The 22,796-nt window shown below is 35.8% G+C and overlaps 2 protein-coding genes and 1 pseudogene across 4 annotated transcripts; all 3 read left to right on the forward strand.

The window, feature by feature from the left end:
• Nucleotides 1–708: 708 nt before the first annotated feature.
• On the forward strand, nucleotides 709–11,888 carry LOC147390093 (transcriptional adapter ADA2-like). 2 transcript variants are annotated; one of them, XM_086457546.1, is made up of 13 exons: nucleotides 709–902; nucleotides 3,748–3,803; nucleotides 4,276–4,454; nucleotides 4,865–4,930; nucleotides 5,065–5,190; nucleotides 5,280–5,355; nucleotides 5,919–5,982; nucleotides 6,081–6,127; nucleotides 6,231–6,344; nucleotides 7,297–7,519; nucleotides 8,449–8,659; nucleotides 10,070–10,360; nucleotides 11,492–11,888. In XM_086457546.1, exons 1-13 carry the CDS (start codon nucleotides 850–852, stop codon nucleotides 11,681–11,683), a joined length of 1,698 nt encoding a protein of 565 aa, XP_086313672.1. In that variant the 5' UTR covers nucleotides 709–849; the 3' UTR covers nucleotides 11,684–11,888. The 2 variants fall into 2 exon arrangements, with proteins under 2 accessions (XP_086313672.1, XP_086313674.1); XM_086457548.1 differs by having other exon boundaries at nucleotides 5,280–5,340.
• A 1,004-nt stretch (nucleotides 11,889–12,892) lies between these two features.
• LOC147390094 (Ribosomal protein S10p/S20e family protein) lies at nucleotides 12,893–17,577 on the forward strand. 2 transcript variants are annotated; one of them, XM_086457550.1, is made up of 4 exons: nucleotides 12,893–13,312; nucleotides 13,444–13,503; nucleotides 15,971–16,314; nucleotides 17,262–17,577. In XM_086457550.1, the coding sequence occupies exons 1-3, from the start codon at nucleotides 13,079–13,081 to the stop codon at nucleotides 16,280–16,282; spliced, it is 606 nt and encodes a 201-aa protein (XP_086313676.1). In that variant the 5' UTR covers nucleotides 12,893–13,078; the 3' UTR covers nucleotides 16,283–16,314; nucleotides 17,262–17,577. The 2 variants fall into 2 exon arrangements, with proteins under 2 accessions (XP_086313676.1, XP_086313675.1); XM_086457549.1 differs by lacking the exon at nucleotides 17,262–17,577 and having other exon boundaries at nucleotides 12,896–13,312; nucleotides 15,971–16,425.
• Nucleotides 17,578–21,170: 3,593 nt separating this feature from the next.
• Nucleotides 21,171–22,504, forward strand: LOC147390095 (serine acetyltransferase 1, chloroplastic pseudogene; annotated as a pseudogene).
• Nucleotides 22,505–22,796: the final 292 nt, after the last annotated feature.

Below are 22,796 nucleotides of genomic sequence, written 5' to 3' on the forward strand. Positions count from 1 at the left end.
CCCATTGACATGACTAAATACAAGTTGCATGTGCTCCTGCTATTGTAATTAATTTAAATGAATATTAAGTAAATATTTTAAATAAATAAATAAATTTTATAATTGTTGCATCATTTAATATAAAATGGCGTTCAGAGACCTTTAAGAGAGCTAAACATTGTGCAAAATATTTTTTCAATATGTGGGTTAAAAGTTTCGGAATGGGCCAATTTTTTGTGTGGATAATCTCTATCATGAGGAGATTGTCCTCACCAAAAATCAGTCTATTTTGAAACTTCTAACCTTACCAAATGTGATTTACAATAATAGGATGGTTCACGATTCTTCAACTTGTAAATTAAGGTTAGAAGTTTCGGAATGAATTGATATTTGGTGATATCACCGTAGAGATCATCCTCACAAAAAACCTATTCATTCCGAAACTTCAAAACCTTATTTTGAAAAATGTTCGACTCTCTTTACGGCCTCCGAACTCATTCCCATAATACTAGGACATATCTAAAAAGATTGGATCTCATATCACACGTATTTCATGTGAAAGTAGGTAGGAACCATGACACCATTAATGGTTGCCATACACTTTCACGCCCAAAATTCAAGGACTATTTAGATAGAAGTTCCTCAATCAGGGTCCTCCAAATAATTTTCCCGTAGCCCAATCTCCGCAAAACTAACTCACTCATACCCGTCAAAAACAGCGAAAAAAATCGAAAATTGAAAAAAAAAAAAAAAAAAAAAAAATTCGTGTTCAATAACAATATCATCAAATTCAAACTTCAACGCAGATTATCACATATATGGTTTTCGTTGCTCATGAATTTTTGAGAGTTATCTCAACTTCAAAGATTGATGGGGCGTTATGGCCGTGTTTCCAATTCTGCGGACGAGGATCCAAGCCAAAGGTCCCTAATCTTCCCTAGGATTGTTTCCGGCTTTTTTTTTTTATTTTCCCCTAATTCTTTACTCTTCAACTTCATAGAAATTTAGTTTTAGATGGAGTTTAGGTTCGAAATTTACTGTTTTGATGATTAGTTACAGAGTTATAATGAAGAACAATGGTCTTAAGATCGGATCGGTTTACCTTCCGAGTCCGGTTTGAGCAGTTCGATCCGAATCGGATGAGTGCCTTCATAGAACTCAACTCAATATGAGCAAGCTTTAGTTTTTCTGGAAGGAATCTTGTTTTGATGCTGATTTGAACTGTTGTTCTTTGAGTGTGTTTGGGAACTGATGTAGTGTGGATAATTTGTTCAGATGGATCGAATTGGTAACATAGTCATGTTTTCGGATTGATCTTCTGATTTATTGCATTTTCTGATTTTATTTTTTCCAATTAGTTCTGCTTTGTACACATGAATTTATAGATGGTTCTGTATTTACTTTTGCATGCATATAGAAATTGGTTATCAAAAGTTGCATTTTTTGATTTATGCCCAAGAAAGAGATGTGCCCGTTGCGACAATTATGGATTTTTGCCTTGAGATAATTCTAGATGAACCATTCTCCTAAGTTTGACTTGTGATGATGATGAAGCATGGTTTTAAATCTCGTCCGAGTTGTCTTGGTATTGTCCACCTATGAGACGAGTTGACAAGTCATCTTAAAGACGTGGTTGCTTCTGATTCTAAGGCATTTGTAAAAATCTCATCCAAGACAACTCGGTCTCTTTCATGGACGAGACAAGACATCAAAACGAGCTTTAAAACCTTGTCATGAAGTGGTTGATTGAGTTAGGAAGGAGTAGGGGACCAAGTATTATTCTTGCTTGTATTCATTGTTGAGTTTTATTGGTATTTATAATATTACATTGTTTGAAGTAATTAGAGAGAAACATGTTGCATGTCATGGATCAATATAGATTTGTAGTTTTGCCATCGAGATGGGGGTGTGATGTGTGAAGACGAGGAATGTTCTAGGACGAGGAATGTATGCATGCATGATTGTCAACATCTCACATGTGCATATTGATGGGTTATATATCCAGTCATGGCACACATCAGGAGGTTGAGACTTGAGGCATTGATGGATGAATGACTTTTTAGTTATGTGCATATTTTGTTTCTAATGTCTCCCACATTCCACACCCTTAGTACCATACTCTTAGAAAAGAAAATGCAATCCCGACACTGCTTCAAAGCACCACAATGCACATCCCAAAAATCTCAGTTGATAATGACATGACTTGATGAAAAAATAGACAACATCCGTAAATTGGAGATGGCTAACAACAAAGCCTTCCCTCCCCATGTTGAAGCCTTTTATCACACCACGTATTGGTTCCCCCCTTGCCATCTTACTCAGGGCCTCCATTACCATGGTGAAAGAAAGGGCAATGAGTGATCTCTTTTTTCAAACATCTCTATCACTTGAAATATCTTGCCGGAGATTCATTGATCAAAATAGAGAAGGAAGGTCTAGAATTGCACATTCTAATCCACTTTGTCCTTTTAGCTCGAAGCCTCATCCACCCAAAATGAAAATCTAGAAAGTTGCAATTGACATGATCAATTGCTTTGTCCATATCAATCTTGCACATTGTAAAGAAGAATAATATTAAGAGTCTACTTCATTTTTCAAGACATTCCTTGCGAAGGGGGAAGCACAGGGCTCTATGCTTCATGAAGTGAAAAGTTGAGGATATTTACAATGATTTTATATACACAACCCACATAGTTAATAGGTTCGAAATCACCAATCACTTCACCTCTTCCATTGTGAATCAAGGTAATAAAGAGAAGATGTAAGGGCTAAGGGCCTTGTTAGTTGTCACTCTCCACTTCCTCAATTTCCTTTAGAACTTGCTTTTCTCCTATGAAACTTTTTTCGTTGATAGATAAAGATCAATATTTTATTGAAAAAGGAAAGAGGGGAGGCCAAGATGGTCGCCCAAATATGAAAAACAAAACAGAAAAAAATATAAAATACTCATGTAAGTACGTAAAACATTCCACTTCATCTATGGAACTTCCCAACCTGAGGCTTACTTCTATATTGTTTCTATCAATCTACAACCCATCAAGTTGAGAACCATAGGACTATTGCCTTGCATAAAACCAAATCGCTGTCTACATATAATCTCGTAACCTGTTTTCATCCATTCTCGTATTTTTTTGATAGACAAAAGCAATATATTCAAATAGAGAGAAAAAGGAGAAAGTGGACAAGGAAGCCACCCTCCAAAATACAAGGGGCAAGAACCCAAAAAAATAAAAAAATAAAAAGATAAAAACTAGCAGTAGCAAAACAACAATAAAAACTATCTCTTCTTGTACTTGCGATCTGATGAAAGAAATTAGTCTTCTTGTCCCCATCCTTCAATCACCTTGAGTTTTTTTGTTTCCATCTGATCTACTCCCTAGTAGCAATCATTTGATAATTTGCTTTCAAAGGCACCCTTCTACACTTATCATCTGGAGATGGAGGATCCACTTCTCAATTTTATAAATGGCTGCTATGTTGTGTTCTATCATGTCAATGCCTATTCTATTCCACTATAAACTTTCTATTAGAGCCTTGAGTTTTTTTTTCCTCTGAAAATAGTCCTGCTCTTCCCACAAAATAGAAGAAGTGCCACCAACTAGTAACTGTCACTACAGATTCAGGAACTTCAAGACACATATTTCTAGCCTAAAGTGTGCTTCACATCAATGGATTCCCTATAAAATTCACATCTTAGTGCCATTACTTCTTTTAATTTTCTCCACGCTTCATCAGATTGTAACTCACTGGACTGTTGTTTGTTTGTAGATCAAGGAGAAAAAGGGCTTCTTCAAGTGGAGAGGATTTGCAACCTGCAAGCACAGGTTTGCTTTGAACCTCCTAGAAATATATATTTGAATGGTGAACCCATGCCAATGGGAACACAATAGGATAGGGGAGAAGTGTTTGGTGTGGGATGTATACCATACACAACCAAAAATGACTATTAGAAAGGATGTGGCAAGTGATCCATGAAAAAGTTCAATGACTTTGATCATCCAATTAAGACAATTTTTGGCCTATGATTTTTTTTCTGTCATCTGGTGACCTCATACATGCTGTGGCAAGTCCCACTCTGTGCATGTACTAATTTGTATCACTATCCCACCTAAATGACAAAGATAGCACTCTTAGAGTCTTTTCCATGTTGACATGTATCAACATGGACAAGTGTCAAAATGTACTAACGGGCATCCTAACACATACCACATTTTCACCTTTTATTTGAATGTTTTTATATACTATAATATTTTTTTTAAGCTTGTCCTTTAGTAACTCCAGTTTTTGTTGAGTCAGGTCGAGGAGAAAGCGAAGGGAAAAGAGCCTTATTCCACTGCAATTACTGCAACAAAGTCATTTGTGGGAAGAACCACATTAAGTGTGTAATGTGTCTGAATTTTGACCTGTGTTTAGAGTGCTTTTCTGTTGGAGCTGAAGTTACACCCCACAAGAGCAATCACCCTTATAGGGTTATGGTTAGTAACACCACTTATAAAATGCTTCTCTTAATTCCTTGCTTACTTATAGTGTTCTTGCAGGATCTTGCCTGGATGTTAGCAGGCTAGCACCCTTCTATCATTTTTCTGTAGAGCTTCCAAAATAAACTGGTGCTTGTCTATCTGCAATGAAATGGTGTTCATTAGAACTTGCTTTGTAAATTAAGTCTCTTGGTTTACCAGTAACTTCCCTTGTAATTGTGTTTACCCAGTAATGTTTATGGTATAAAAAGCCCGAATAAGATGAATTATTTGAGTTATGGGTGCACTTGGAAGTTGGAATAGTTAACGTTTTTCATGAAAAATCTCCTTATGTTCCATTTCCTTGGGATTATTTCCTTCTCATTTTTTTTCTAAATTTTTTTTTTGCTATGAATTTCGTTTAACAGGAAAATTTATCATTCCCTCTTATTTCTCTTGATTGGAATGCAGATGAAGAGATACTGCTTCTAGAGGTATTTCTCTGTCTTTATTCTAGTATAAGGTCCTTGTTAGTTTGCACATGATTACAATGTTTTTTGCTAAGCAGCATATATATTGTCGAGTTTGAGAACTTATGCCTATAAAATTACTATGACCCTACTTCCAGGGAGTCGAAATATATGGATTAGGGAACTGGGAAACTGTTGCAGAGCACGTTGGCACCAAGAGCAAGGCTCAATGTATTGACCATTACACCACTGCCTACATGAACTCCCCATGCTTTCCTCTTCCAGTATGACATTTTCTTGATCTATCCCAATTTCCTTTAAGCTCGATACTTTTGATTTTAGCTATTAATTTTCTAATATATATGTATTGTAGGACATGTCTCACGTTGTTGGAAAGACTAGAAAGGAGCTTCTTGCAACGGCTGAGGGACACAGTGAGGGCAAGAAACGTTAGTGAAAAAAAATATTTTCATTTGCTTTAGTTTTATTCTTGAAGTGGTTGCTGTTCTCAACATGATAACATGTTTCTAGTGTACTTCAAAAGAAGCAAACGTCACATTATTCGTATATACCGGTATCTTTTTGCACTCTGACAAGAAGTTCTTTAACAGAAGTTGGAATTTAATCGCAGAACAGGATTCATGTTACCAACCCCAAATAGTTAGGATAAGTTATCATTAGTAATGATGATGACAATGAGCAATATCTCAAGGTTTGGCAGCAATCTGAAATGCTTTCTAAGCTTAGTTATAGACTAAACTACGAGTTTTTCCATATTATGTTATTGTCTGGTTGATGATATAGAAAATAAGACATGGTAATGAAATAGTACGTCAACTTTTTTAACCTATAAAATGAAAATATCTCTTTAGGCATCAGAAGGATTATTCAAATTCTAGGTTGACTAGTTGATTGCTTGGTTCTGCTGCTTTTGACTAAATGTTCTTCTCTCATTCCTGGGCTACATGTTAGAGAGATTCTGCCAATTCTTATATTCTGTCGGTTGCCACAGGATTTCCTACGCTTGCGGAGCTCACTCTGAAGGAAGAATCTCCATTCTCTCCTTCAAGAGTCAAGTATGGCTATTTTATTATTTTTTACATCACCCCCCACGCCCACCCTAAATTTGTTTATTATTTCTCTCATGCTGATTCTTTTGGATGTGCTTGATCAGGATTGAGGAAGCCTTTGTTGGTCGTTCCCTGTCTAAGTTAACTGCAGGTATGGCACTGGATATTCTCAACTAGGAATGGGTCCTGTCCAAATTATTTCATGACAGAATAAAAATAATGCATTTAACACATACTTCTGTCTTCTATACCAGATAGAGATAATAGAGCTGGTTATAGCAACACAAGTATTGCATCAGCAAGTGCAGTTAAGAAGGCAACAAAGATGGCCCAGATCAAAGACAATTCTGTTTCAATCAAAATGGAAGGTTTGATTTCTGTGTAATCCATTATCCATTGTAAATTGAAAATAGATAGAAATTGGCAAATTCTGTGGTTAAAAATGAAAAACAAAATTGAAACATAAGAAACTTTCTGTTTTTCAATTATTTAGAAATTGGTGTGGCTTAAGGGTTCCAAGCTTTGTACTTGTCCTTGATGTCTTTTTGTTGTCCACCTGTGTTGTACATGCTAACAAGCAAATCGTACCAATTACATCTCCTCATTTAATTAGATTTCAACTTGTCATTATCCTGGTCCATGTGGAACAGAGAAGCATTGAAATCTACTAGCTACGACCTGGGTTCAAAACCTGACTCCACCTACTAACTTCTGACAGCTAATCTCACTTTTGGTAGCCCAAAAGAAAGAGAGAGATAGGTAGGTAGGGAGGGAGGCATATTGAAGTTCTAGATTTCAAATAGCACAGAAGGGAGGGAGTGTTATTTTTAAAGTGTAGGCCATGTGTACTGGGATTGTTTGCTCTGGGTGTGATCCCTTCGTGTTTGCATGGTTGCTTAAAATAATCTAACACTAGTCTAAATAATGATGTTTTATGAGGTTTAGACCATAGGAACCAATGAGTTGACAGTCATTGGAAAGTTTGGAGCTACTGTGTTACCTCAAGTTTTATTAGAGTTTCATGGTTGTCAGTTACCTAAGTTTCAAATTATTTTTGTCATTGTTAACTGATGTCAAAGAAAAATCATCAGAATATGTATGGCCTGGTAGGCTTAATTAGTAATGGGGTAGAGTTTAAGTGCTTTTGGGGAATTATTCTGGATGTGGCATGCGGTGACGCCTAAAATTTCAAATCTATCTTTTGAGTTCACTAGTTTTTTTTTCTGTGATCCAATCACTAGTTAATGCTATTGCTCATTCATTTTTGCTATATATTATTTTATTTTGTTGATAGGTATTTGTGCTATATATTACTGGCAGAATTTCATGTAAATAGGAGTATCAGGGGAAAGAAATCTAACTCTTCTGGGGACGTAATGCCTTCTATGGCCAATCTGTGCGACTATAATCCCAAGAGGCAGGAATTTGATCCTGAATATGATAACGATGCTGAAAAATCACTCGCAGAGATGGAGTTCAAGGATACTGACACTGAAGCTGAGCATGAACTCAAACTGCAAATGTTGAATATCTATTTAAAAAGGTGTGTAGGCTCTTTTCTTTGTTTTTTCATAAATATGCATAAAAACATATGACCCCTTACAACTGATACCTTACAAGTGCACATACATGCAAGATTAAAAGCTTATACAGATGTTCTAATATAATAGCATGATGCAGCATGTTCAGCAAAAGATCATTTCACCATGGAGCGTCTTCAATTTTTTGACAAATACATGAAAATTCTTGTTTTGGTGGACGCAGTTGTTGGAAGAAGACTATTAAACAATATCTTTATATATAAGGTTTATTATGGCAGTCTAACAGTTGAGGTCTTTATCATGATTTTCCTTATAATGTTAACCAACGAGCATCACATAACAGTGGTGGGCGGAAAATATTAAATTTGAATAATGGGTTTTCAAAAGGAACCCTTTCCCATGCCACCAATAGGCAAATGCTGAGGAATGATTGAATGAAGTCTTCCAACCCATTACAATATAACACACCACCCAGCAACTGCCCAACACCCAATAAAGCGGAATAATGCCAGGCAAGATGTGGCCAAGTTGGAAGTTGAGTTCTGAATTCAAAATAACAGAAATAACACAATGTTAAAATTACAGTGCTACATATGTTTGAATACCATTTTTTCAAAACAAAAAAAAAAACTTTGTTACTGTAAATAACAAATGTTTGAACTCTAGAATGGCCTGTAACTGATCCGTGTTATTTTTTGGAGAGTGGAACAGACCCAACTGTTCCTATTGTAAAGACCATTATTTCCGTTCAATTAAAATTGTTATAAACAATGAAAATAACATTTTGATACAATACCATTTAGTTGTTGTTTAGTATTATAAAAACTTTGTTTTCAGTACTTCTCATAGTATTTTACAATGAATTTTTTTCATGGGGGCCAACTTTTCTTTGTTTATCCATGGTTCAAATGTGCTTAAAGCTTATTGGCAGGCTTGATGAGAGGAAACACAGGAAGGATTTCATATTTGAAAGAAATTTAGTTTACCCTGATCCATTGGAGAAGGATCTCTCTCTTGAAGAAAGGGAATTATATCAGCACTACAAAGTCTTCATGCGTTTCCATCCCAAGGAAGAGCATGAGGAGTTGATTAAGACTGTTATTGAGGAACATAGACTTCAGAAAAGAATTCAAGAACTTAAAGTATGTTGGTTTTCTGACACTTTACCTCTATAGTGTCTTTTCTCTTCAGCATTCATTGCCTATTACTTTTGTTTTTCAAGATTAACCACATATGGAATGATACATATAGCTATGCCCTATTAAATGTAACCTGAACAGTAGTTTTTTGTGTCCAATAACAAATTTGTCACCTTAAACATACTCAAGTCTGCCAGGAATACCTGTATAGGGAGTTGGCTTGTTTGGCAACAATAAACATTTCATACTCAACGCTTTGCCTAGGTAGTGTAGCCTTCACCAAAAATCACTTCCAATCAATGACTCATAAGCATTTGTTCTACTTAGAATCTGGGGCTCTTGTTAGATTTTTTTTCTTTTTTTTGCTTCTTGTTTTTTCGGAAGGGAGGTTACATTAGTGTATGAACACTCCATTATAGCTGGATAGCCTTCTTTATACATGCCACACCTTCTCACAAAGATGCCACCATTGATCATTTGCCTTATCCCTTACCCATACAACAACTCTTGGAATCTGGTTTGAGAAGGAACCTTCATTATGGGTATTTTAGCAACACTTAACTTGGTACAGTCATTAATCAATTTGGACTCATAGGCTTTGAAGTGAAACCACTCCAGGAAATTCAATCTTTTCCTGGCACAGGCATCTCAACACATCTGACTTTCCTCCTTTTCTTGTGAGACACGTGGAAAACTGCTACCCTCTCCAAGGTTATGAGCCACCATCCTAGAAAGATTCTCACCATGAATCACTTGACCAGTAGGATCTGGTACATCCCTAACATGTGCTCCATTTGTAGAGGGTTAGGATAAGGCATATCACCTTATTCATTGTCGTTTTGCTAGCTGGATATGAACCAATTTGTTTCCTATGTTGGGCATCTCTTGGACAGGCCGTACGTTACTTACGATTTATTCATCGCTTGGCCAGATAAAATTTTCTCTGGAAATGAAACTCACTTCAGGAAATCCTCCGATTTCCTATTTTTTTGTCCATTTGGAATGAGGGAAACCACTGGGTATTCAACAAGGAAGCCTTGGTGGACAATGTGCTTCTGAAGGTCAAGGCTCTCTTGTATAAGTGGACATCAGAGAGATGAGTTTCAGGGTGTGCATTTTTGGAACTCGTCTTTCACTTGGAAGGCCTGATTCATAGGCATTCTTAAGGCCTATTATTTTGTTTGGTTCTCATCTATTGTTTCTCATGTATTTTCCGATCGTTGAGTGGGTTAGTCTCACTAATCCCTCACCCTTGCATGTTCTAGGGGGTGTTTTCTGCCCCCTTCCTACTTTAGTAAATTGACTTCGGATGAAAAAAAATGTGATAAGGCACCCAGTGACCATTGTGGGACTGCCTCAAAACTCCATGTCATAGCCCTGAAAGTTTCAAATTCTATTAAATTAATCATGTAGGAAGCTCGAGCTGCTGGCTGTCGGACATCAACCGAGGCTGACAGATATCATGAACAGAAGAGAGAGAAAAAAGCTGACGAAGGTAATTGTAAAGCAAAGGACAGCACTCAGTTTGCTCCTACTGGTAAAGTAAACCAGCCAAAAAGAGAACCTGAACGCAGCCCTTGGGGTGTTGTAAAGGGGTCTGGATTAGAGTTCCATGTCAAAGATTCTCCGATGGAGGCTTCTGCAAGTTCCTGCGATGATTGGGATATCACTGGACTTCCTGGTTCAGATCTACTATCTGAAACTGTAAGTATGATCTTTTTTATTATATGGTTTCTTTTAATAAATTGGCCTCACTACAGATAGATGGTTGAGTGGTGGTTTTTCTCTTTCATGATTGGCAAAAGTTGGGTAGTTTTTCTAGTTTTTCTCTTCTGGGCCATATGCATGGTTGGCGGGGAGTTGGTCAACCATCTTTTGATTCATTGTAATACATCCCATGCCATTTGGTCTCATTTTCCATCTATTTTTGGTATTTGGTGGGCCTTTCTTAGATCTGTTTTGCTCCTTTCAAAAGTTGGCAATTTGCAACTTCTCTTGGTACGAGAAGAATTTTTGGTCGTTAGCTCCGTTGTCATTTGTTGGGGCCTTTGGAAGGAGAGGAATTGCTGCGCGTTTGAAAGGACAGACAGGGAGAACTCAGCAATGCGGTTATCGTTAACGCTTTGGTTTTTTTTTTTTTATTTCCTTCGACACAACCAATTTGAGGAATTCAAGGGTGTTTTGTTTGAAATCTTTATTCCCAGTTTTGACTTTGTTAGTAATGTGCAAGGCATGGAATGGTCTGTTTTGCTTTTGGGGTTTTATCTTTTCTACTGCTTCTTGTGAAGTAGGTTTGGTTATCTTGATCTCCTCCCTTATTTTGATAATATGACCTCTAATTATCGTAAAAAATAAAATAAAAATGAAGAAAGCTAAAAAAACAAAAGAATCTTGCTGGAGTAACATTGAAATGTACATTGTGGTGGACATTTCTGATATGGATGTGTCAGAACCATAGATGCTTTTCATCGAGATATGAGTGATTTCTCGATGAAAGCATCTATGGTTCTGACACACATCCATGTCAGAAATATCCCCCACAATGTACATTTTAATGTTACATCAACATTATCCAAAGCAAAACAAAGGGATTGGGTTGTTGGGACATCCCAACATGGGTCGGACCGGACCGATTGGTGATTGGTACCATCCACTGGTATTAATGCTTAATTAAAGAGTTGAGAAGCTGTGTTGTTGGATGGGGAAGCATGTATTTTCATGCTAGACTGTATCATAATATGCTATAATGATGTTATTTTACGTATTTTGTTTCAATTACATGTGTATATTTGCATTTTAAAGGTTTTGACGTGAATTTATTTGGGTATTTGGCAGGAACAACGGCTATGTTGTGAGACCAAGATGCTCCCTTCTCAATATCTTAAAATGCAGGAGGTCATGTCAATGGAGATCTTGAAAGGAAACATCACCAAGAAAACTGATGCACCTCTCTTCTTCAACGTCGACCAGGACAAAGTGTGTAAAATTTACGATATGCTTGTAAAAAAGGGAATCGCTCAACCCTGATCATAGCCTCTCTTTGTTTCCCTTGCATAATTCTTTATTCTTTTCCAATTTTGTTTTCGTAAATGTTCGTCGTGCCTAGGTTTAAAAGGGTCTGTTCATGTTATATAACATTGAAAACTACTTTTCAAGAAAGAAGACAACAGATAGTGTTTCTTGCTTATCAAAAAATAAAAAAATGGTGGAATTGAGTAGAAATAATTTTTCACTGCTTGTTGAATTGCATTTTACCTATAGCTATTGGATTGCCACCCCATTCATTGTCAGTGCATGAGGTAAACAGTCGGACTGATTCGTTTTTCATCATCTATGCATATATGAAAAATGATTTGGCTCGATAGGTTCAAACTAGACTTGGCGTGAAAGTGTAAGGGAACCATAAATGGTTTATTCGATAAGGGGCACTATTTGCACACATCTAAACTTCTCAATGTACACATTTATTTAAGGAAAATGCCGAAGTAACATTGAAATGGACATCATTTGGAACATTGCTGATGTGGGTGTGTGTACAGACCTCAGATGTTTTTCATCGAGATACAAGTGAGAAGCATCTATGGTTCTATGCACACCAATGTCCTACACGATGTCAATTTCAATGTTATTCCAGCATGACACTTTATTTAATGTAAAAATGTTACCAAAAAAAAGATATTTTAATAATATTTGAGGAGTTTTGCTAACAAGTGCATTAGGCCATGTGCTAAGATCCATTAAATACACCTTGAAAGTAAGTTATTGAAGGCATTTTTTCTAGTAAAAAAATTTAGAACATGACCTCAAAGATTTACCTCATTTCACATTTTCTTAACTTTGGAGGTGTGTACAAATCATAGATGTTTTCATCATATCTAAGTGAAAAGCATCCATGAATATGTGCACATGTCAACATAAAAAGAAGTGTGCAATGAAGTAAACCCTGAGTCACTCCAACGTGGCTAAAAAACTTAAGACTTTTTTTTCGTTGAATAATGTTGAAGTGACTTCAAGATTGTACCTCATCTCACACAGAAATCATAAATGCTTTTCATCAAGATACGAGTGAAAAAGCATCTATGATTTCTACGCACTTTCATGTCAGGATGTGCGATATGAGGTAAAATCTTGAGGTCACTCTAACAACTCTTTTTTGTTTTGGGACTTGGGAGTGAAGATAATTACGAGAAAATAAAACCACGAGGTGAGAAGATTATTTTTAAAGGCTTTTGGTTAGGGAAACATTTTCCTCACAAACTCCCAAAATTGACATTTTCCTGCAAATTTTTAATGTGTAATTCCGATTCTATCATACACGATTATCCTCGACCTTGCATCCAAACATTCCCTATATTTCCTGAAACTAGATAACACAGTTATGTTGTCCACAAGCGAAGGGCGGGAACTCACTTTGAAACTAAAATGGCCATTTCTTCCATCTCTACATCTTTTACTCTTCTCCCTCTCTCCCATTCCTCTATCTGTTCTAAACACAAAGTCTCACTCTTCTCTTTACCCACAAATGTTTTAAAGCTACAAACTCTAAAATCTACTCATTCATCTAGGATTTTTGCTGCACCAGAGGTTCTTGAATCTGAAGAAACCCTAGGCGCTCCTCCTGAAAACTTAGATGAATCTGATTCAGCTACCTATGAGGTTGGTATTTCGTGCAACCTTCTTCGAAAAATGTGATTTTTTTATTTATTTAAGTTCATTATTTTTTTTATTTGGGTCGAGTCGAAAGAGGGGAAATAAATTTTTGCCTTTTTTTTTGTTGGATTTTTCAGGTTGGAGTTTCTGAAACTCCGGGTTCTTCCCCAATCGTTATAGGCGCCGATGTTGACAAGGTTTCAGTTTTTTTTTTTTTTTTTCTTCTTTTTAAACATAGTTTATAGTGTTAATTCTAGAGAGTTGCTATTGCCACACCAACTTTTACTAACCCCACACCAACTGTGCAATTCTTAGGTGATTTACATAGGAATTGGCGTGGCATTAGTAAAAGTTGGTGTGGAAATAGCAGCTCTCTAATTTTATTTTTCTATTTATTATCTGTTCATGTTCTGAAACTCATATATGAAATATGAGAACTTGGACAAATTTTTTTTTGCCAACCAGTTTTTGTGTGTGTGTAGGCTTGACTTGTAGGTAGATGAATTAGAAATGGGTTCAGTTTCGTAATGGTTATATTTGATTCATTTTGTAGATCATCTTGCAATTCTACTCATAATTGGTTGCTTTGTGAATGCTACCTATCTTCTTTATTTTCTCTGCTAATTCTAACCATTAAAACCTTAAACCCAAACTCATTGTACCCTTTTCACTCTCCCTAATGTTTTTAAAAATCTGCCCTCCACAAACCTTAATCTAATTACTTAGCTAAAAAAATAAAAAATAATGCTAAGCCCTGTTTTTTCAGCCCATAAACACAAAATTCGAGTACTCTCCTATCCATGTTTGAACCCAATAAAATCATACCCTATTGCCGTATGTCAAATACCAATAGTTTGAGGATATTTAGGAATAGCCCCAATAGTAGATAAAATGAAGGAAAGTCATTTAATATGGTTTATGCATGTACAAAGAAGACTAATAACAACACGGATGAGACGGCATGATTTGGTGCAAGCTGAGGGGTCTAAAAATGCAAGAGAAGGCTGAAAGCGACATGGACGAGGATACGGAGAAAGGGTTAGTGGTTAGCAAAGAAACATATGCAGATACTGATTTTGACAAAAGATTTTTCCCTAGATAGAGTGGAATAGAAAAATAGGATTTATGTTAAAAGATGAAAATAAAAAAACTTTCACAAGATGCTATCACATTTATTGTCTCCTCCTAGTTTTCTAATTGTCCATGCTAGCATGTGACTTTCCTTGGTAGTCTCATTTTAATTTTCAACTTGTACATCTTGAAATTCTACACTCACCACCGGGGTGCACTTGGCATTATTCGGGATTCTACTAGAGGAACACTTTCCATTGTGACACCGATGAGGCATAATGCCCATGGTCAATCCCATGAGTCGCTTTGGTACCCTTATGACACCTCAAGCAAATGCTATGCGCCCAATCTCACCAGTAGAGTACATACTAATTTTGCGTCACAATACCCATGAGGCTTTGCATGTGGAATGGATGATCCTTTTGGCCCCATTGGGTGTCATAATTGGATGTTAAGGCACTGTCTCAATAGCATTTTGATTACAAACTCATTACAGCAAAGCCAATGAGTCATTGCATGTGGCACCCATGGTTTACTTATGGTGTCCCTGTTGTCATAGGTTCACATGGTCAACAACTATAAAGACGTGGCATAGTAAAAAAAAACAAAAAAAAATTTATAATGATGTGTGCTAATTTGATTCTAAAAGGTTGTAGAGGACAGTTTCTTCCCATATGTCTATTTTGTTTTAGTAATGATAGGTGACCGTCTTTGAAGGTAAATCTTGGCCTTCCAAAGCAATTTGTGGTGGACCTGGAACTTGGTGACAGTTGGGTATAGAGAAAATTGAGAGTAGTGGTGTTGGGTTCTGAGAGTAGTCATATTTTGGAATCTTGATGGTGAAGACAAAACTACACAGCCAGTGATGTCCTCTAGAAAAGGTTTAGATTTTGGTTGAAGTCTTGTGGGATCCTTGAACAAGCAGGAACTGGTCGTGCCATTAGAAACAACAGAGTTGAGCTTCTCAAAGTGTTCTTTAGTCTAGTTGGCTCTTAGAACATGACTGAAGCTGATAAGTGAAGCTGACAACAACTTAGTATAAGGCTTTCTTATCTTTTTAAGAACACTGCTTGGTTCTCAGGACACTGTTGCTGAAAAGAGATTCTCAACGCTGTAGATTGAGTTTCAAGCATTGATCTATGTACCACGCTAGTGAGTTAAGTAGATATTTTTATCCAAGACTGACACAACTTGTATGTTACATGTTGGAAACAATTTGTCTCACCCATAATTGTGTCAGTTTCTAGTGAGAAAATGATCATTCTGTTTTTAGTAATTGGTGCACGACTGCCCACTTTATTGATGTGGGTTTGCTAATTATTCAATTAACATAGGCTCTGAGCTAATAGTGTTCAATTGATATTTGTGTTTTTTTGAACACCGGACTGTTGAAAGTATCTCGACCTTCTCTATATTTTGATTAGTTCGTTTTATAGTCTGGTTCTTCTGAGTCCTCTTCATAAATTTTCTTAGTCCTTACTAGGAAACATGCAAAGTTTGGCCTAATTTTTTAGAAAATCCAAACCTATTTATTTGACTTTTCTTAATGTTATTAACATGTTAGTTTTCTGGAAATATTAATCTTGTTATCAGATGGCACCAAAGCAGAAGATCAGAATTAAACTAAGGTCGTACTGGGTACCCCTTATAGAGGACTCATGCAAGCAGATAATGGATGCTGCAAGGACGACGAATGCCAAGACAATGGGCCCTGTGCCTCTACCGACCAAGAAGAGAATCTATTGTGTGCTCAAATCCCCACACGTGCACAAAGATGCAAGGTTCCATTTTGAGATCCGGACCCACCAGCGTCTCATTGATATTCTATACCCAACTGCCCAAACAATAGATTCGTTGATGCAGCTTGATCTCCCAGCAGGGGTGGATATAGAAGTCAAACTTTGATGAAATGCTGCCACAGCTTAGGAGAAAGCACGGTGATCTCCTTTTTCTTGTTTAAATTTGTCATCCTGTTTTTATTTCGCTTTCTGACAGTTTTGTAATTTGTATCGTGTCCATTAAGCAATATGCAAATTTTTTGTTCTTTCTTTTTCCCCTCCGTTCAATTTTATGAAATCTATGTTCAAATTCACAGTTTGGTGCAACACCAATACATTGATTTTGTACTTTTGTTCTTGTACTCTGGAAGCTCTAATAGAGTAAATTTTCAGAGAAAAAAAATAGTCATTCAGATTTATGAAAAAAATTACTTACATATAAGAGTGAAGACTCGAACAACCATTATAAGAACCCAACACAAATCATACATAGATAATGAAAAAGGTCAATACTATGAAATTTTTTCACAGAGCTTACTGAAAGAATAATAGTGGTAGTGATAGTGGTGCGGCGGATGCGTGCTTGCTGACACAAAGAAAACCTGAAAGTAGCAAATTCGTTCTGATAAGAACCTAACAAATACACTAAAGCACATAGGGGGATGATAATGCTGAAAGCTAAGCATTTGTTCTTGGGGTCGTCAATACAATCATGCTTCACAGTCAACATCCACGGTAGCTGATTTTATCATGGTTTTCACTATAGTAACTCTTCTTTTTGGAGGCTTTTGCATATTGCTTTTCCTCAGGTTACCTCTTTTGGGATTCAAACTTAAAGCATTGTGTTCTAATACCATTTGATTAGAACTTAACTAATATACGAAAAGCACCTAGGCGATCTTAAGTTGGTTAATATCACATCATTAGATTTAATAAAATATCTCAAGTTGGTTCAATATGTGAAAATAAGCTTTTTAACACTAAACCCAAAAGATGCACTCATCCTCCATACTTTATGCAGCAAAACTGTGGATGAGATTCATCTTGGATTAAAACTTGCAGCCCCTTCTCTGCTTGTATTTAGTCCTACTTTCTTGGCTTTTCAGATGGGTATTTCCCTTTGGTCTTTGTTTTTTCGGTGGACTCGTACTGTTTTCTCTAATTGGAAGAGATACTTCTGGGCTATCATGCATTTTTCCATGTATTGGGGGCTTTGAAATGAAAGGAACAGAAGGGTGTTCCAAGGAGAGGAGAAGACTCCAAGAGGTGACTCGATGTTCTTTGTATTTTTTAGCAAGCTGATAAAAGATTTCCAAGGATTGTTCTTAAAGTGGGATTTGCTATGCAATGCCTAGCTTGTTCGTGGGCTAGTTTCTTGAGGAAAAGTAATAAAGTGTTTGTATTTTTTGCTTGATTAAGAAAGATTTTTTGTACAATAAGAGTTTTTTTTTTACATATAAATTTAATGAAAAAAAAATGATCAAGTAGATAGAACAACTATATTACTTTTTATATATTAAAATATGTTTTTAGGATATCAAAATAAATAAATAAGATAATCATGGTTGAGGTTCTCCATCAACATGACCCTTGTGATGTCAGGGATTCTAAGAAAAATTTATCCCTTGGAAAAGTGTATTAATCTTTAGAAGATTGAAATTGATTCGTAGGAAATCTGTGTTTTTCCTCATATCCTAACTGTCATGTTGATGGAGAGCCTCAAACATGGGTTGATGCTAGAAAAATCCCCCCACGCCACACCAAAAAAAAAAAAAAAATGTATTTCATGTTCAACCTTGGGCTTTGCTGTTATCAAATGATTTGATTAATTCCTTAATTTTAAATATTATTCTTATTTTCTTTATTGAAAGAGAGAAAATAAATAAATAAAAATTAGCATATGACTTTGCCAAACAAATAGAATGTTGTTACATAAGTCAATGTTTTCTACCTAAATATTGAAGAGATTTTAGATAAAGGGGTTTTGGACAAAAGGTTAAGGATGAGGATAGTCTAGTAATTTTATTGGACTTTTGCCGATGGATCGGTATGTTATTAGTCTGAAAACAACTGTATTATTAAATATATTTTTTGATCTTTTGGTGGACCTCCTGTACCGATAGATTCAAGTTTTACTAATTATATTTGATAATTTTTCATGGTAGAATCTTAATTATTGATTTGATCATTTTTTTATATTCAAATCTAACATTTTATAGATTTGCTTATTGAGTCATGATCCAGAACGATGTCTTGTTTCTATAACAATGTTAGGTGTCTAAGTGACACATTTTTATTGGAATTCAAACACATTGGACTGCGTTCATGATTGGATTAAGAGCCCTAGGTGTTTTAAACTGCAACAAAAATGTGCCACGTAGACACCTCTTACCTTTATTATAGGAATGAGACATCGATTTGGATCCTAACTCTTGTTTATTTTTCTACCTTTTTAATGTCCAATAAATCCAATTAAACATAAGAGACATTTCACAAGGAGAATATCAACCACTAGAGTTTGCCAATGCCTACTCTATGGGCATTCGCTTCTAGGGCTTAAAACAGTCGGATATGAGTATGTCCATATTCATATCCGAATTTTTTTATTTGGATTCAAATTTGACTCAGACCTTAGCAGTCAAAATCATATTTGAACCATTTTAATTTCATTAAATTCATATCTTGATCCGATCAAATTAATTAATTTGCGTCAATTGGGTCAGATAATGTCAAATCGTTTATGATTATTTCAAATAAAATTGTAAAAATACGATCAAACGATAACTTAAATTTAAAACCTCTCTATTTTAAAGAGAAGTCTTGACTACTACACTCAATTATTATTGATTGATGAAAAATAATTAAAAATATAAAAATACAATTTGTAAAATAATATATCATTCAAATCTTAATAGATATAAGAATAGATTTATAGTTGACCCAAATCAAGGGACATCAACTCATATCTGAATCATATTTTAATTCAAATATACTTTATAGAATCAAACTCACTAAATTTGGATCACACAGATTTCAAATAAAATCCATCCCATTATAAGTCCTATTCACTTTGAAATTAAGGGAGTGATAGTGGAAAAAATAATAAATTTGGAGAGAATATTCCATTTGAATAGTCTATCTATTCTCATTTCTCCCTCGCAACCCCTTTGGCTACAAGATTCACTTTTACTTTATTTTACTCTCGTTCACAAAGATGATTAAATTTACCAATTAACCCTTTTTTTCCTTTGATGACAAGAATTTTTTATGGGTTTCATGCAAGGGGAGTTCATCTCAAACGTCACCTCATTTGGTTGACCAAAATTACGTCACCTCAAACGTCACCTTGAGTCGGCTATAAGTGAGTGGTCAAAATTTGCTGACCAGTATCAGTATATTACCCCATAAGTGGAACAGGGACAGGTCAAAGTTTCACAATTCAATTTCAATGTCAATGGGTCCCTCCATTAGTATATCTCCCTTTTTAAACTCAAATACATTTTTTAACTCAAATAAATGATCCAATATCCTTAAACGTTGATTTCATCCTAAGATTTATGTGTCCAACATATCAATCAAGTATATTTAAAAATATCAAAGGTACATAATTTGCATTTACCATATTACCCTTCATCAATGGCCCATTTTATGATCTTACTATTACCATTCCGAAGAGATAAATATTTAATTTTTCACAAATTAACATTTAATGTTGTTTTAGGATTGAGAGAATGGAGAGAAGAGAGGAAAAAATGAGTTTCTTTCCATTTCTCTTGTTTGGATGGTTAAGAGAAGAGATAAGAGAAAAGAATTGAAGATAAGAGAAGCGAATAAACAGTGAGTTTTTTTTATTATTATTCAAAAGTGAAGATTTGGAGAGAAATTCTTTTAAAATATTTTATAATTTTAACTCAAATCCTAGATCTCTTTGAAGAAATTTTAAATTTTCAAAGTTGACCCAATTTCTCTCTTATCAATACAAACATGATGGAGATAAACTAAATTTCTCTTCTCTTCTCTACTCTTTAATAGGTTTCTCTTCTCCACTTCTTTTTACCCAAACAAAGTGTTAATATCTCGTCTATCAATTGGATTGTATGGTATCAGAGCCAACATCGCGTGTCAGATTTAAACCTTGTAAAAAGTGTCATGGGAAAAGGATTACCTAAGTGCCCAAAAAGTAATAATTGTCTTAGAGCATACACAAAGAACAACAATGGGAGGGGTAATTTGGAGGACTTTTTGAGGTCTAGAAAGAGATACCAAAGTGAATACCAACACAAAATCCTAGGAAAGAAACTACATGTGGTAAGGGGCCTCGAAAGATGAGTGCCACAATAGGGTATTGGAATACATAACGTTGTATTACATGTAGGGGCGGAGCCAGGATTTTGCTCATGTGAGGGCAGTCAAGAGTAGAAAAAATTTTGTGAGGACAATTAAAAGTGAAAAAAATAGTTGTGGGGGCAACTAAGAGTGAAAAAAAATAATTATGGGGGCAATAGTGACAGATTTCTTTATCCACCACTAAAACCTATCACAATAGCACATTAATCCATAGAATTTGAAAACTCTTGTGGGGGCAAGTGCCCCCACAGAACCCCACTATAAATCTGCCCCTATGATTACGTTACAACCCAATAGAGATGGATGAGAGCTTAACTTTCCATAACATTAACATTTTGGTATTTTTGGTGTAGAGGTTGGGTTCGTATCACTTGCCAATCAATAAGGATAAAAAATTCCATGGTGAGTTTCGGCGATTACGTGAAGAAAAACTCGCTCCAAACCAATTACTAGTAATCAACCTGATAATCTGTGTCTAGTTCCACACTTTCATCTAGGGCAATTTGGTCATGAAAATGATTTACATCATTGCTAATACTCTATTCTTCAGTTTTATTGGCATATCTATTTTAGATTTTAGTGCTACATCACCCTTAGCAGCAGCCATGCTCAGACAAAAAACCTTTTTTTTTATAACATTTTCCATGAAAGTTCCTTTCATAGTTCTGCCCTCTCCTTCCCACACCTATATATAACCCATATTCAATCTCACCTCTTTTCATACCACATGTCCCTCTTCATCACCACCCTTTTATGTCTCCTTTGATCATCGATTCATCTATCCTCCCCAAAACAATTCACTCCAAGTACAATCGAAAGACATTGAAAACAATGGCAACTTGTGTCGACAATTCGAGAACTGAAATAACAAAAAACCCTCTATCTTTTGAAATAGATCGATCCCAAATTGATGACTCTCTTTACAATTATGTCAAAATCTCTAGACCCAGTTTCTCTGATTTTCTTTCATGTTCTTCGGTTACCCAAGATTACCAAAAAACCATGGAAAATCTTGATGGGCATAGCGATGAGGACAAAATATGGTCGAAAATGCAAGTAGAAGCTCGAATCGACATGGAGCAAGAGCCAATCTTATCAAATTATTATTTGGATTTGATATTGTCACATGATTCATTAGAACACGCCCTAGCTAATAATTTGGCTACTAAATTGAGCAATTCAAATCTTCCTAGTAATGTCCTCTTAGAAATCTTCTTCACCGCTTTTCGCGAGGATCAGGAGATTCGAAGAGCAATAAGACATGATCTTGAAGCAGTGAAAGAGCGAGACCCAGCTTGCATAAGCTACATACACGGCATGCTTAATTTCAAAGGGTTCTTAGCATGCCAAGCACATAGAGTGGCACATAAGTTATGGTCACAAGGTCGACGTGTGCTAGCGCTCTTGATCCAGAACAGGGTATCCGAGGTCTTTGCAGTGGACATTCATCCAGGAGCAAAGATCGGACGGGGGATATTAATGGATCATGCAACGGGTATTGTGATCGGAGAGACAGCGGTGATCGGAAACAATGTATCTATATTGCATAATGTGACATTAGGTGGGACAGGTAAAGTGTCCGGGGATAGACACCCTAAGATTGGTGATGGGGTGTTAATAGGTGCAGGTACTTGTGTTTTGGGGAATGTAAGAATTGGTGAAGGAGCTAAAATTGGGGCAGGTTCAGTTGTGATAAAGGAAGTACCACCAAAAACTACTGCAGTTGGAAATCCAGCTAGATTGATTGGAGCCGAGGGGAACCCTAGTAAGTTGGATAAGATCCCTAGTCTCACTATGGATCATACTTCTTTTATATCTGAGAGGCCAGGCATAATTGTGTGACTTAAAGGGAAATTCAGAATGTTTTTATTTTTATCTTTTATATATATGTTTTTGAATTTTGAGATATGTTTTATGTTCTAAGAGAGAATTGAAGTTCTCCTAAGTTGAAGGAAAAATAGTAACATGAGCATCCCTTGGGTTGGAGTTTTTTGGTGACTTTGTTTTTACCTTTTAGCAGTGTGATTTGGACACACTCCTACATGTTTCACTAATAATGAGATCACCCAAGGTTTCAAACTAATGACGTACCCTGATTTATTTATTTTTTGTTGATAAGTACAAAGATTTTATAAATATCAAAAGAGAAGAATAGTACAAAGGAGGCCGAGGTAGCTCCCAAACAAGAAAAAACAAAGAAAATGAGAAAAATATGATAAAAGAACAAATATAAACAAAACTAAGAATTACACTAGCTATCCCAACAAAACACAAAATCTTCGAAGAAAACTCTG

The sequence above is a fragment of the Akebia trifoliata genome, chromosome 11 (assembly GCF_017979445.1).
Source record: "Akebia trifoliata isolate Shusen 1 chromosome 11, ASM1797944v1, whole genome shotgun sequence".
Lineage (NCBI taxonomy): Eukaryota > Viridiplantae > Streptophyta > Magnoliopsida > Ranunculales > Lardizabalaceae > Akebia > Akebia trifoliata.